A 15953-nucleotide genomic window follows, 5' to 3' on the forward strand; every position below is an offset into this window, starting at 1 on the left:
CCCTGGAATCTTCCGCTTCAGGCTCGGTCCCCTCCCCAATCACAATACAGGATGGTTTTCAGATAATAGGAACGCGTCTGCTGTGACGGATCTCATCGAGTGTGGGCCTTGATCTACTATAACTCCTTTGAAGAGGGGTGATTCTTTACAGCTGGGGCCATAAACTACATCTGCAGGGCTAGCTGATACCCTAGGACCGGCCTGGACAATCGAACACAGAGGAAAAGGAGTGTCAGAGGGTGCGGTAGTGAATAGGGCGAAAGGGAGGTGTCGGGCGGGCACAGGGTGTGATTCTCAGTGAAGAGCAGCGCAGATGGGGGGTGGTTTATTACCCATGCATAAGACAGAGAGCGGGGGTGACCACTGCCTGGGGGAGATGCTTGCGAGGGTGGGGAGCCATGCTAAGGATCGACAGCGTGCAGAGAGTGGGTCTGGTCAAGGCATCTAAAATGACTGCCGTGCACGACAAAAGTGTGGCATTTGAAAAAAGGCAAGATGGCGCAGACAATGTTTTTCAACACTTCCTGATTTCCTTCGAATCGAACGTTAACAGACGTTGGGGCATATTACCAAAGTTAAGCGATATTTATCCCTAACGATGCTTAGCAACGAATTTTTTACCGCTAAGCATCTTCAGAAATTATCGCAGATAAACCTTGCTATTATCAAGGTTTATCGCAAATACGATAAAAAACGACCGCAATGCATTAATATCGCTGAAAACTCAGCGATATTCATGCATTACCGAGCTAATACTCTTAGCCATGTTATCCACCTCCCATTGGATAACATGGCTAAAAACTGCTCAGGGCAGGTGGTAGCTTTTGGAGATATTCGCGCTTATCGCGAATATTTCCAAAAGTTGGTAATAGGAGATAGCGATGTTAGCGACTGTTTCCAGTCGCTAACATCTTGGCATGCCCACTTTGCATGTCATTAGTGATAAATATCACTCACATGCAAAGTGGGGCCCAAGATGGTCGCTATCTCCTACTAGCCGTCGCTAACTGGTGTTAGCAACAGCTAGGTAATACAGAGATAATTTGATCTCCGCGAAGCGGAGCGCTGTTACAGATATATATCTTTTTTTGAACGTTAATTTCTCAAAATCCACTGGAGCACATATATTGAGACCTAGCAAAGGCACATCGGGCTACCAGTCCCTAATATTTTACCAAGTTTCGTGCAAATCCATTCAGCCGTTCGATTATTATTATTATTTTTTTTTTTTTGCCCCGCGGGGCCCTTTTAAAACCTCCACATCAAACCTAGGGGGTCAGCGAGGATCTACTATGCCCCCTTATGGTCATTTGCCCCTTCGCTTTGGCCTCCTCTTGTCTCTCGATCCTACCGAGAGACAAGATGGCGGCCGCTACGGACTGTTTGGAATGTTCACAGACGCCGGAGAACCAATCAGCTTCGCTTCACAAAGCTCCGTACCGCGTAAAGTCCGCGAACCGGAGCGCTGCCCGGTCCGCTGTTACAGATATGTTCGAGGCATGTGGGCTGCTAAATTCATATCTTAGCATTAGATCGCCGCCTAGTGTTGGGCTCGGATGATTGCACATTGTTGTCCTGGAAGAGTCTTCGAAGTATCCTGAGATAGGTGGCTCCTCCCCTGGACTACAGTGCGCATGGGCATCGGCTCCATCCCCAGATTGTTTTTTTCCGCCATTGGGTTCGGATGTGGTCTCGACGTCTTACTGTCGGAACCAAGTAAATCTATCTTTTACCGGCCAAAAGGCCTCGATTTCTTGCGTCGGTATTGTCTGCGCTCGGTCTCGAGTCTTCCGTCTCTTGGAGCCGGAATAAGCGGAGTTTTCTTCGCTTTCTAAACTTTGAGGCCTTCTAATCGCGACACGACTGCGAGCCTTTACGGACATGGAGCGGAGCCCGTTTAAATACTGCCCGCTTTGTGGGTCCAAGTACCCACACATCGATCTACACCCCGTGTGTAACAAGTGCCTTTCACCGGACCACGACGACGGCAAGCGCAAGGCCTGTGCACAGTTCCGCTCCAAGAAAACTCTCAAGCTTCGGCGCGCGGTGCGCTTGGAAGCTAGGCAAGCGGCCCCAGATCCGGAGAACATCTTCGGCGACCAGGAAGAAGAGGTCCAGGGTCACCATCTACAAATCTCCCCATCACAGACGGAGGTCGAGGCGGATCCGGGAGACGACGACGGAGTCGCGGGTCAGGTCCTCGAATACGTCGAAGAGGTAGGAGACGACGATGAAATTTATGGGGCCGCGGCGGATAGCTCAGCGGACGAGCTCTGCCCCGAAGGTTACGAGGATACCGACCGGGACACGGGATCGCCTGTCGGCCTTACCCAGGACCCGTTGCCGCAAGCCACAGCCCCGCCTTCGGGCCCGGCTACGGACTCACTTGCTGGGCACGCAGTTTCGAAACCGAAACTGAAACCATCGGGGTCGTCAACACCTAAAATGGCCGACCCGAAATCGAAACTGAAACCAAAGGACTCGAGTGTCCCTAAGATGGCTGCCGTGCCTGTGAAGAAGTCGGTGCCCGTCACCCCGTCGGCTCCGTCGACCTCCGGTCCGCAGAAGCCGAGGAAGTCTGTCGATTCCGATGCTCCGAAATCGAAACCGACGCCCGAAGAAGGGGCCCCCAAGAAAGATGGTCGGCACGGATCAGCGGCTACGGCGCCGTCCAAGCCCGCCAAGGTCGGCTCCACAGAGGCTACGCACAAGAAGTCTGCGCCCCGGCCTCAAGATTCGGAGGTGCCGAAGACGGTTTCCGCGCCCAAAACGCACAAGGCCCGAGAGGACGTCGGATCCGAGGGACAGCTCAAAGCATCCTTGTCGGCGACGAAACCCACTGGCAGTGTACCGTCCCCCATTGCGGAGTCACTGCAGAGAATCAGGGAGAAAGCCTTTGCTCCATCGGCTCCGATGCCATTACCGCAGCCGCAAAAGGACGCTCCGGCTAAGCCTTCTGGGAAACTCCTTTTTCTCTTGCCACCTAAGGAGGCGCCGAAAGCGTTTTCGACGAAATCGGCTCCGAAACAGGGTTCCTCGCTGCCTGACCCTCTTCCACGTCGTGTACTCGAATCGGAAGACGATTCAGAGCATTTCATCGATGCTGCCACCGGCAAGCTGACACTCTATAAACGGAAGATCACTTCTGAGCCGGTGGACCCCTACGTCATCCCAATGAAAAAGAAGAGGGTGCCCCTTGACGCCTCAGGCCTCACGGAACCGATTCAGCCTCCTCCAAGACGGAGCCCTACTCCCTCCCCAGAACACTCTGTGGGTGAGGAATATGATGAGGATGAGCAGTACAATTTCCCTATCGATGAACCTGATGTACAACCAGATTCATACGACGACACTGGTGACCAGAACACCCAAGGTGTGGGCCAAGACCCGCAGACCTTTAATGCACGTGCATCCCCGACTGAGGACTCAGCAGGATTTCATGCACTAATTGAAAGGGCGGCGGCCAATCATGATGTGGACATGCATGCCGACCCGGTTGAGGAAGACTTCCTTTTTGACACCTTTGCCATATCTGAAAGGACAGTAAAGACACTTCCTATGCTGAAAGGTGTTCTCAAACATGCTGGGGACATTTTTAAGGAGCCTACGAGGGCGAGAGTGGTCAACCCTCGCATTGAAAAGAAGTACAGGCCTGCACCTGCGGACCCCGTCTACATCCGGGGACAATTGCCACTGGACTCTCTTGTGGTTGCCAATGCCAGGAAACGTGCCAACTCCCAGACAACGGGTGAAGCTCCTCCCCCGGATAAGGAGTCCAAAGTGCTTGAGGCAGGAGGCAAAAGAGTGGCTGCACAGGCGGCAAACTTTTGGCGCATCGCAAATACACAGGCGCTCCTGGCGCGTTATGATAGGGCGCACTACGACACCCTAGAACAGGTTATACAACACCTGCCCCCACAGTTCCAAGAAGGCACCAAAATGCTTATTGAGGAGGGTAAGCTAATATCAAACGCAGCCATCAAGTGTGCACTTGACGCTGCGGACACAGCTGCTAGGGCTATCAACACTAGCGTTATGCTGAGAAGACAAGCCTGGCTCCGCATCTCAGGGTTTAAGCAGGATATTCAAACAACAATTCTGAATCAGCCAGTCAATCCTGATAGTCTGTTTGGTCCGGATGTTGACACCACCCTAGAGAAAATAAAGAAGGACACGGAAACTGCTAAGTCTATGGGGGCCCTGCAGTCCCAACAGTTTCGTGGCAGCAATTTTCGTCGCTCAGGTGCACGTGGAGTCACCAGAGGACAGATGGGTCAACAATCCCAGTTCTCCAAAGGTGGGGCGCAATCCTCGTTCACTAAACAGAACAAGGGAGGTTATAGGAATAACAGCAACAGAGGTCGCGGCAGAGGAAACAACAGCTCCCGCACCTCTACTCCAAGCAAACAGTGACTTTCTGTCACTGCCCCCCGACCACATAACACCTGTCGGGGGGAGACTGCAGCAGTTCCTGCCCGTCTGGAGAAACATCACCACAGACAGGTGGGTGCGACAACTAGTCCAGTATGGTTATTGCCTAGAGCTGAAATCCACTCCACCCAACATCCCACCGAGGCAAAGGCCTATGTCCGCAGAGCACTTGCACTTATTGCGGCAGGAAGTGGTGGCGATGCTGCAAAAAGGCGCAATCGAGCTCGTGCCGGTGGGGGAGGAAGGCACAGGGGTATATTCCCTGTACTTCCTTATTCCAAAGAAGGACGGTTCTCTCAGGCCCATTCTCGATCTACGTCCCCTCAACCTGTACATACTGTCAGAGCATTTCCATATGCTTACACTACAGCAGATTCTTCCCTTGCTAAACCAGGGAGACTTCTTAGCGACCTTAGATCTCAAGGATGCTTATTTCCACATTCCACTACACCCGTCACACAGGAAATACCTCAGGTTCACTATTCAAGGCAGGCACTACCAGTTCAAAGTCCTACCCTTCGGAGTCACTACGGCCCCGAGGGTGTTCACCAAGTGTCTAGCGACAGTGGCGGCGCACCTCAGGAGGCAGAATATCCATGTCTACCCCTACCTAGACGACTGGCTCGTACAAGCCAAGTCAGAGCAACAGTGCGCCGCAGACATGTCGACTACAATTCACCTTCTTCACGATCTGGGTTTCTCCCTAAATTACCCAAAATCGCATCTTCAGCCGGCACATGTCCGGCAGTTCCTGGGTGCTACAATCAACACCCTGACAGCCATGGCTCAGCCAAACCAAGTCAGAATCGACAGCATTCAGTCACTGATCCAACGATTCCGACCAAGACACTCCCTGCCAGCGAGAGTGTTCATGCAGTTGATAGGCATGATGGCCTCCTGCATCTTCATAGTCCCTCACGCACGGTTACATATGCGCCCGCTCCAGGAGTGCTTAGCGAATCAGTGGACACAGGCTCGTGGGCAATTGACAGACCTAGTGTTGGTTACCAGTCGGGCATACGACTCTCTGCATTGGTGGACTCCACACAACCTTTGCAAGGGCCGACTGTTCCACGAGCCCGTGCCGCAGATTGTCCTGACGACGGACGCATCTCTCCAGGGATGGGGAGCTCATGTGCTCAATTACACAGTGCAGGGACTATGGACGACGCAGCAACAGAAGATGCACATCAACTATCTGGAACTGATGGCAATCTTCATGGCGCTCAAGTCCTTCATTGTACATCTGAGCAACAAGGTCGTGCTAGTCCGGACGGACAACATGACAGCCATGTACTACATTCAAAAACAGGGGGGCACCCACTCGCCACAGCTGTCTCATCTGGCTCAGAGCATGTGGAAGTGGGCCATTCAGAGGAACATTTTCCTCATGGCAGAACACCTCCCGGGCAAGGACAATCAGATGGCGGATCTGCTCAGCAGATACAGCCATCAGATGCACGAGTGGGAGATACACCCTTCTGTTCTCCACCCGTACTTCCAGCAGTGGGGTCATCCGGAGATAGACCTGTTCGCAACAAAGGAGAACGCAAAATGCCGACTCTTTGCCGCCAGGTTCCCTCACCCACAGTCGCAGGGGAATGCGATATGGATGAACTGGTCAGGCAAATTTGCATACGCTTTTCCGCCAGCCCCTCTAATACCGCTGGTTGCAAGAAAGCTAAGGCAGCACTCCATGACTCTCATCCTGGTTGCTCCAACGTGGGCACGACAGGCTTGGTACACCACGTTCCTCGAACTCTCAGTGGTGCCGCATCAAAGACTGCGCCTCACGCCCAGTCTTTTGACGCAGAACCATGGAGACATTCAGCATCCAGATCCACAACAGCTCAACCTGGCGATCTGTCTCCTGAAATCCTAGAGTTTGGATACCTTAACCTACCTCCAGAATGCATGAGTATCATCAAGGAGGCGAGGAAACCAACTACTAGAGCATGCTATGCTGCTAAGTGGAAGCGTTTTGTCATCTACTGTACGTCCAATGACATCAACCCACTAGATGCATCTATACCCAACATCATCTGCTATCTGTTACATCTCTACAAGTGCAATCTGGCGTACACTTCCATTAGGATACATCTCTCAGCCATAGCGGCTTATCTTCAGAACAGGCAGCACCTCTCTGTCTTCAGAGTGCCCGCCATTAAAGCCTTCCTTGAAGGTCTGAAGAGAGTCATTCCCCCAAGAACACCACCAGCTCCGGTGTGGAACCTCAACGTCGTTCTCACCAGACTGATGGGGCCACCATTTGAGCCACTGCACTCGTGTGAGCTCCAATTCCTTACGTGGAAAGTGGCCTTTCTAATAGCTATTACGTCTCTGAGGCGTGTCAGTGAGCTGCAAGCGCTCACCATACAAGAGCCGTTCATTCAAATTCACCCAAATAGGGTAGTGCTACGCACTAACCCTAAATTCCTTCCTAAGGTGGTGTCACAGTTTCATCTTAACCAAACTATTGACTTACCAGCATTCTTTCAAAACCCGCAAACGGTGGCGGAATGAATGCTCCATACCTTAGATGTACGGAGGGCGTTGATGTACTACATAGACAGAACACAACCCTTTAGAAAGACAAAACAACTCTTTGTTGCCTTCGCACCACAACACAAAGGCAACCCAATTTCCAAAGCAGGGATAGCCAGGTGGATTGTTAAGTGCATCCAGATATGTTATCAAAAAGCCAAGCGCACTTTAACAATACCCCCCAGAGCGCACTCCACACGCAAACTGGGGGCATCCATGGCTTTCCTAGGGAACATTCCTTTAGAGGATATTTGCAGAGCAGCCACGTGGGTCACACCACATACCTTCACAAAACACTACTGTGTTGATGTGCACTCCAAGCAGCAAGCAGCTGTAGGACAGGCTGTTCTCAAGACACTTTTTCAGGTTTCTGCAGCTGGCACGGGCAACCGCCGCTGATGGAGGGACTGCTATGTATTCTATGCTAAGATATGAATTTAGCAGCCCACATGCCTCGAACTGAATATGCTACTTACCAGTATGCATCTGTTCTTGGCATGTAGGGCTGCTAACATTCATATCGCCCGCCCTCCTCCCCGGTGCCTGTCGCAGCTGCAGATATACTATTGTATTTATTCATTAGCATGGACATCCTTTACACTTTCACTCCATCTTCTGCCACAATGGCGAAAAACAATCTGGGGATGGAGCCGATGCCCATGCGCACTGTAGTCCAGGGGAGGAGCCACCTATCTCAGGATACTTCGAAGACTCTTCCAGGACAACAATGTGCAATCATCCGAGCCCAACACTAGGCGGCGATCTAATGCTAAGATATGAATGTTAGCAGCCCTACATGCCAAGAACAGATGCATACTGGTAAGTAGCATATTCAATATCTTTTTTTGAACGTTAATTTCTCAAAATCCACTGAAGCACATATATTGAGACCTAGCAAAGGCACATCAGGCTACCAGTCCCTACAATTTTGCCAAGTTTCGTGCAAATCCATTCAGCCGTTCGGGCTAAAAGTGAGGCCAACCGCCCTATGGAAAACTCAATGTTAAAAACACGTTTTGGGACCCCCCTTTTTTCTCGGCCCCCCCTTGACGAACCCCCCCCCAAATTTTCAAGGGCTGCTCAGAAACAAAATGTGCCATTTTCCTGAAAATTTCAGCCAATTCCGTCCACAAACGCCAAAGTTATTAGACATAGAATTTTCAAAAATCCCATAGAGAAAAAATCCTAACTATATATACCTACTGGCGACCGCCAGTAGGTAATATATATAACACCTTTTCACTCCAGTAGGGCTGAAAAACAAGCCAGGTCTCCGATTCCAGAATATTTATTGCAACCCTCTCACCCCTAACAGACGCGTTTCGCTTAGAACAAGCTTCGTCAGTGTCAGTTTGCGTGTTTGTACTGGCGCCATTTTAAAGACACGTTCACATTGCTGTGCAACAACATAGAAGAAGGTGTACTATCTTAGTGCAACCATAATGGCGTCCATCTTATAGTATGTTATTTTACATATTTCATTTGTGTCTTTCTTTACGGCGTTTCTTAAATAAAGTGCTCTTGTGCATTCCCTTCAAAAACATATGACAGCAGACTGATAATATATCACAGTTAATACTAACTTTGAACATGACTAAAATGTATCATTCCTTTAACATTATTTCGTCATTTTAACGTGCCCTGAATGGGCAATTTCATTATTGTGTAGTGGTTGTGTAGCCAAAAAAAAAAAAAATATATATATATATATATATATATATATATATATATATATATATATATATATATATATATATATATATATATATATATATATATATATATATATATCTCAATCAAACACAAATCATACAAATGCTGGGTGTGTTACAATATGTAACGTGATAGTGACATCTTCGGCATCGAAAATATTCTAGAAAGCTAAAGTCTCAAGAGGCACAACAGCCAGAGGAAGAAGAGGCCGGTCCATCAACCAGGCAATTTGAGAAAGAAGATCTAAACACCTTGTCATTATGTAGTTCAGACCATCTGCAGCTTCTAGAGGAAGGTGTACACGCTCTTCTATTCAAGGGTGCTGTAGAGACCCTTCCCACACACCAACAAAGGCAGGAGATCTACTCCCTCTATTTCCTCATTCCCAAGAAGGTTGGCACCCTAAAGGTCCTCAATCTGTGACCATTGAACAAGTTCATTTGATCAGAACATTTTCACGTGGTCACCTTAAAAGATGTCAATCTCCTTACTACAGTAAGGCGACTTCATGACTGCGTTATATCTCAAGGAATCATACTTTCACATACCTGTGCATTCAGTGCACCTTTGTTACATTTGTATCATGGTATGCGGAAAACATTACCTATTCAAAGTTCTCTCCTACGGGAGTAACCCCAGCCCCAAGCCTATTTACCAACTTTTGGCAGTCATCACCGCTTACCTGCACAGACATGCCATCCACGTGTATCCATTTCTAAACGATTGGCTGATAAGGAGCAGCAGCAAAGAACAGTGCCAAGCACACACTCTGCAAGCAGCATTGCTACAGCACAAATGTTTTTACGATCAGTACGAAAAAGTCACATCTTCAGCCACAGCAAATTCTACTCTTCTTAGGGTCCAAACCAAATGCACAAACAGGCAACTGCAATTCTAGCAGCTTCTACCTCCTTCAGGCATGACCTCCCATTACCACAAGAATTGTAATGAAACTTACAATGTATATCGCTTGCTCCAAAAAAGTGCTCAGTTGCCTGCAAACTAAATTCATGTTGTCACTTCACTTTATACATCGATACATCTAGAGGTAACATCTAGAATAATATATTTGAACTCTGGTTCCCAATGGATTGATATCCCTTTAACTAGAAAATCTTTAGTATCCCTGGTAAAAGAGGAAAGTGTCTTTACAAAGCATAATAAAAAATCATGTATGTAAGAAGTGCTTTCGAATAGGCTCCCTTTGTCCAACATATAGGTCTCCCGGGAGAAATGATTAGGTTTTTATGTACTTTGTCCAGATGGTATAGTGTGGGGATCCTAGGGTGTTGCACTTTCAGGAACTGATATTCGCAGTAGTCTAGCAGCCTTCTAGCCACCTGGTTCTTTAGATCATCATGAAACAAACAGTTTACTTCATTAAAATGTCAAATAAATGCTTTATGGCATCCAATATGTTCAGTTGGTTATTAGCCTCTTCTGCGTACATTTGTAGGTCACAGAGCAATATTCCTTCCTTTGTCAGATTGTCTGATTATCTCAGTCATTGCTTAACAATGAGATAGTGCAACTTATTAGAGCTATCTGGTAACTTGAACCTAAACCTCAGTCCCAGTTCATTCCTCGAGTTAGGTGAACTAATTATTTCAGTGGGTGCCTCCACCTCCCCTCTTCTTCCTCTTGAATAATTGTGCTATCAAATCACATCATTGCTACACTGATATGCTGTAAATTGTACATTATGTAGCAGTTATTGTTTAATGCCTCATTGTACTGCTCCTTTGGTATGGATCTGGGTCATTTAATTCTAAAAAAAAGTGAATAACGAATAAATGCAGAATATGAGAGCTGCGGTACAGTTGGGCAAACCTTAAAGTTGAAGCTAGTGGTTGTATTTCTTCAATATATTACAAAAAATAACACTACATGGGCAAGGGTGTGGAATGAGTGATGTTGATGTACCGGTGCAGAGTGACATCCCCATGGGGAGTGGTCTGCAAAGACGACCTAATGCTTTGCCTTTGAGGAACCGGTTTTTATAGGGGCATTTTGATTGTATTCCACCTAGTAAGCTCTCATTGAAACACTGTGAACTCTAGTACAGTGAGCTGCACATTAATTTGTTATACTCACACCAGTAATGAGTACTGGGTAGGTCTCTAAGTGAGTTTTCTAGTACCCTAATAAAATTAATTGCTTCACTAAGGAATAATTGTATATTTAAGTCTGCATTCAAAAGGATATGACGATAGAGGAGAGTGAAAGCCATTTGTATAAAAGAGCTAATTAATCTTCACTTTTTATTTTACAGTTTAACTGCCCAACAGAAAATGTTGACCTGCAGGGTAGAACTGCCCTGCATGACGCAGGTAAGGACTGGGCATGCAATGTAGGGGCAGAAGATGGAGGGGGAGAATTAATTGGACAAGAGGCATGAGGAGTCACTCATTCAAAAGAAAGAGGGTTTTGATTATAAAGAAAAGCCATAGAGGGTTAAGAGACTAGGTTATGGAGGATGCAAAGGGAGAAAGAATACATGGGTTGAAAAGGTTTGGAAGGGCATGGGCGATGAAGCCAGTTTCATGCTACTTTATTCTTGTAGTTGTTGTGGACCAGGAAATATAGGGCAAGAACTATATGTACCTTGCAAACCAGGCAAATACAGCAATATGACCATGACAGCAATATCAGAAATGGCAGCTTTGTGGATTTATAAGTATTTCTTCTCTAGTATTGAATATTTTATAGGTTTGCATACTTCAATCATCCCGGTCATCAAGCAGGGATTCTCACACAATTTTTAAGTAAGCAGTACAATGCTAGATTGAGCTTTGAGAGCTTAAAACGATCACTTTATTGAGCTGTTTACAGCCATTAAAAGGAACCAAACTTCAACCAAACAGGAGACAGATGAGCCAATACCACTCCCCTCAAGGACCGCCATACCTCAGACTTTTTACTGCAGGCTGTGTGAAGGTAGCCTCCCTGAGCACTGCTCAGGTTTTTCCTCTGAAATATTCTTTCTTTATTTTGAAATAAATTTTGATCACTACTATTATCTACAACCTACCTCTCCTTTTGGCATTTTTTTCTGACTGAAAGCATGGCTGATGATCCTAAAAAGACCTCTTCAGACCTTGTGGCTCCTGTTGGACCCCCACATGGAGTGCACCTACTGTCTCCAACACATGACCATGGAATGCAAGATGTGGTGCACCTTCTCAGCCAAGACCCCGAGGGACCAGAGGTAGATTACTTTTGTAGCTACAAAAGATCAAGGCCAAGGAAGACACCATCTTCAGGAGATGACCAATAAGGTATTCAGAAATCTCCATAAACGTGCACAAGAGAAACCATCCTTACATTTCTCACATGGAGAATATTCAGGTGAACCCAGGAGGATGATTTTAAAAAGTACAGAGTTGCCTCTATTTAGACGTCCTAGTTCTGCTTCGGATGTCCTGGAATGTCCTAAGAAAAAAAGATGTTTCTTCAGGGCTAGAAATACCACAATCTGAGCCTTCCACACCATCTGTGAAGGCTTTTTATCATGACTCTTCTAAAATGAAGTTCAAATCACTGTCAATGTAGTCGTCCGTAAAACAGATCATCGATGAAACACATTAAAGACAGTTGTTTGGCACTTTTCCTAAATCCACCTCACCGACGAAAATGTCATCGTCAACACTACCATAGACTGGACCTCCATCAATGACAACACCTCTGAAGGAATCAATGCTGTTAAAACCATCATCGAGGGCACCGTTGGCAATTCGTCGACACAACCATATAAGGTAATTTTAATATCAGAAAAGGCATTTTTTGCCTCTCCTTCTCAAGCATAATTCACTGAGTAAAGTATTGCCTTTTCCACGCCAGCATTTCCAGGAAACAGGATATTAAAATGAAGAATGTCCCATTGATCCAGCTTAAAGGCCTACCCAAATTAACGTCAAGTACCAGGAGGACGATGGTCACCAATCTCTCGATGGGGAATACTCTTTACCTGAACAACCTGTTTACCAGCTAGTAATGGTCAAGCCAAGAAATGTAGCGTTTTTTTAGAGTATTGTTACATATGAGCCTTTTAAACAAAACTACCAGTACCAGGAAGAGTGTATGATGCAGGCCCCCAGCGCATTAGTAAAAGTGCCTATTGCTTGCAGACAGTAATAAAAGATTCTCAGACCAGGCAACGCAACCAACATCACCTAAGCCTCAATCATCGACACTATCCCCGAACTCACTTATCAGTGCCTACGACAAATATCTTCTCTAGGAAGGCCAAGACTTAATCAATTGATTTGTCACATCTTAAGACTTATTGTTCTCCAGTATTAGGGGTGTCTTTCATAGATTCACATGCCTGAATCATTCCCCGTCGTCGGAGTGGGAGTCCCACGGTACATAAAAAAGCAATAAAATGCTATAAATATATAGTAATACCAATAGAAATGAACCAGGAAGTAAAACAGCCAATGGTACAGTAGGCAAAAACTTCCACATCTATGACTCTCATAGTCATTTTGTATAGTCCAAACTACAGCCAATCAGGCGCCAGCACCCACCAGAATGTTCTCCCCAGAGGCTCAGGCTCTCAGATTTTCTACCGCACGTCGTGTGAAGGGAGTCTCCCTGAGCTCTGCTCAGTTTTTCTAACTTCTAACTTCATCTGTGTCTTCTCTTCAGGATGTCTTCAAAGAAATCTCTCTTCAGAGCCTGTGACTGCTGTGGTAAGCCTCGGCTTTTTGAGAAGGATCCACACAAAAAGTGTATCTATTGTCTCTACCCAGATCACCAGGCCTCTGATTGTAAGATCTGCAGAACCATGCCTCAGAAGACTCTCAGAGATAGAGAGGGTCGTTTACTGCTGTGGTTGAAGAGGCTAAAGGATTCTTCTAATCCTGTTTCTGAAGTAGGCAGTGTCACCTCTGCTTCCACTTCAGCCTCCAGGAAGAGATCTGCGCCTGAGGGAATGTCATCTCCCAAGGCTAAACTGCCTAAAAAACAACCACCTGCTAAAGGACTGGATCTACCTTCCACTTCTCAGGCTGTCCCCACCTCCAGGGGCATGGAAGGCGCTTCTGCTTCCTCAAAGGGGAAAAAACTCAAGCTTCCCCTATCTTCTGACAGGATGTTACCACAGAATTCATCTCCGCCTCCTGTGAAGTCTTCTTCAGCTTCCTCGTCGACGAGAACGACGACTTCAGTGACATCTACGGTAACATTTTCATCTCCTAAACCTAGTATGGTTATGTCCTCGTCTACGGCATCTCCAACGATGGTTTTTGTTTCTGTGAGGCCTATTTCGTCGACGTCCGTCGTCGACGCCTCGTCGTCGACGCCTTTTAAAGGCTTTACCGCCGACGAAAAAGACTCCGTCGACGAGCTCGTCGTCAGGCTCTACGCCGTCGACGAAAATAACACCGTCGACGAGGAGTGACTCGTCCACGAAGACGGTCCCGTCGACGAAGAGTGTCCCGTCGACGAAGAGTGTCCCGTCGACGAAGTGTCCCGTCGACGAAGAGTGTCCCGTCGACGAAGAGTGTCCCGTCGACGAAGAGTGTCCCGTCGACGAAGAGTGTCCCGTCGACGAAGAGTGTCCCGTCGACGAAGAGTGTCCCGTCGACGAAGAGTGTCCCGTCGACGAAGAGTGTCCCGTCGACGAAGAGTGTCCCGTCGACGAAGAGTGTCCCGTCGACGAAGAGTGTCCCGTCGACGAAGAGTGTCCCGTCGACGAAGAGTGTCCCGTCGACGATGGGTGTCCCGTCGACGATGGGTGTCCCGTCGACGAAAGGTCTCCCGTCGACGACGAGTGTCCCGTCGACGACGACTATTCCGTTGCCGAAAAGTGTCCCGTCGACGAGAGGTGATCCGTCGACGACAAATCCATCGGAAGTTAACCCTCCGACGACGCCGCAGTTATCCTCATGCACGGCACTACAGGTGTGGTCTCCGTCGACGGTGTTTTTAACACCACGCCAAGCAGCAGAACAACTGCGCAACACTGTAATGAGGCTTTCACCCCTGCGTGTTTCACCTCACAAGGTGTCCTCTGAAGTCCCAGACCAACTACTGGATTCTGACAGTGACAATGAGATGGTCCAGAATACTTTTGGACAAGCCACTAGTCCATCGGAGTTACATATTAAACTTCAAGATGATGAATATGAGGATTCTTACTCTCCTGCTGAAGTATCGATGCCTGTCAGTACCCCTGTTGCTCAAGTGCCTTTGGATTTAATATCCAACTTACAATTTATGCTGGACGATTACTATCGGAGGTTTCCACCTTCGGAATCGACAGGTTCTGGACAAGCAACTCCAACTTCGGAAACGCCTCCACCCGTGCTCCCATCTGTGTGCCCACCTTCACACCCACAACCTGCTCACGAAGAGGACCCGCAATCCTCGGAAGATGACGACCAACGGGAAGAAGGAGAAGTGGATGATTTATCGGAGTGGGAGGACTATCAGGTCCAATCTCCTTCAACATCTCCTCAGACTGCGTCGGCCTCCCCTCCTGTTGATGTAGCAAATTTTCACTTGCTGATGGAGCGTGCAACCGCACGTTTTCATATGAAAATGGAGCATACTCAACAAGAATGTTTCCTTTACGATTTTAAAGATCAGCCCAGGCGACAAATTAGGACAATACCCATTGTGGAATTCATCTGGAAGGAAGGTGTTAAGGTGATGTCAACGCCGGCTTCCATTCCTCCAGTCTTGCCAAGAATTGATAAGAAATATAAAGCTCCAGACAAGACGCCTGCCTGTCTCATTGGACAAGCAAAACTTGACTCGGTAATTGTCCAGGCGGCTCAGAAAAGGGCCAGAAATCCGTCCTCTGCAGTTATGGCGCCGCCGGATAGAGATGGCAGACGCCTAGACTCAATAGGAAAACGAGTTTCCACCATGGCTGCAACGACTGTCCGTGCTGCCAACGCATTAGCCATCTTAGGTCGTTACGACCGTCAAATGTGGTCTGACATCTCACCATTTATCGATCTACTCCCTGAGCCATCCAAGGCGGAGGCACTCCAGATTCTCAATGAATGTCAAAGGACCTCTGAAGAGATAATTGATTCAGCTGTTGATGTGGCATCTACAGGTTTTCGCCAATTAGCAGGGGCTGCGGTTCTCCGTAGACAGGGGTGGTTACGTTCCACTGCCTTCAGACAGGAAGTACAAAACCGAGTTCTAGACATGCCATTTGATGGCGAATATTTATTCGGCCCCAAGGTAGAGGAGGCCTTACAGACTATCAAGAAGGATACCGAAACGGCCAAATCCTTAGGCACTCT

General features: G+C 47.7%; 1 protein-coding gene across 4 annotated transcripts in view; it reads left to right on the forward strand.

The window, feature by feature from the left end:
* The window catches only part of UACA (uveal autoantigen with coiled-coil domains and ankyrin repeats), a 369235-nt gene that overhangs the window by 263825 nt on the left and 89457 nt on the right, over positions 1-15953 (forward strand). For all 4 annotated transcript variants that reach the window (XM_078682980.1, XM_078682983.1, XM_078682984.1 and 1 more), the window contains exon 5: positions 10961-11018. In XM_078682980.1, the coding sequence (XP_078539106.1) occupies positions 10961-11018 (58 nt within the window). The remainder of the gene's footprint in view (positions 1-10960; positions 11019-15953) is intronic.

The sequence above is a fragment of the Lissotriton helveticus genome, chromosome 3_1 (genome assembly GCF_964261635.1).
Source record: "Lissotriton helveticus chromosome 3_1, aLisHel1.1, whole genome shotgun sequence".
NCBI lineage: Eukaryota > Metazoa > Chordata > Amphibia > Caudata > Salamandridae > Lissotriton > Lissotriton helveticus.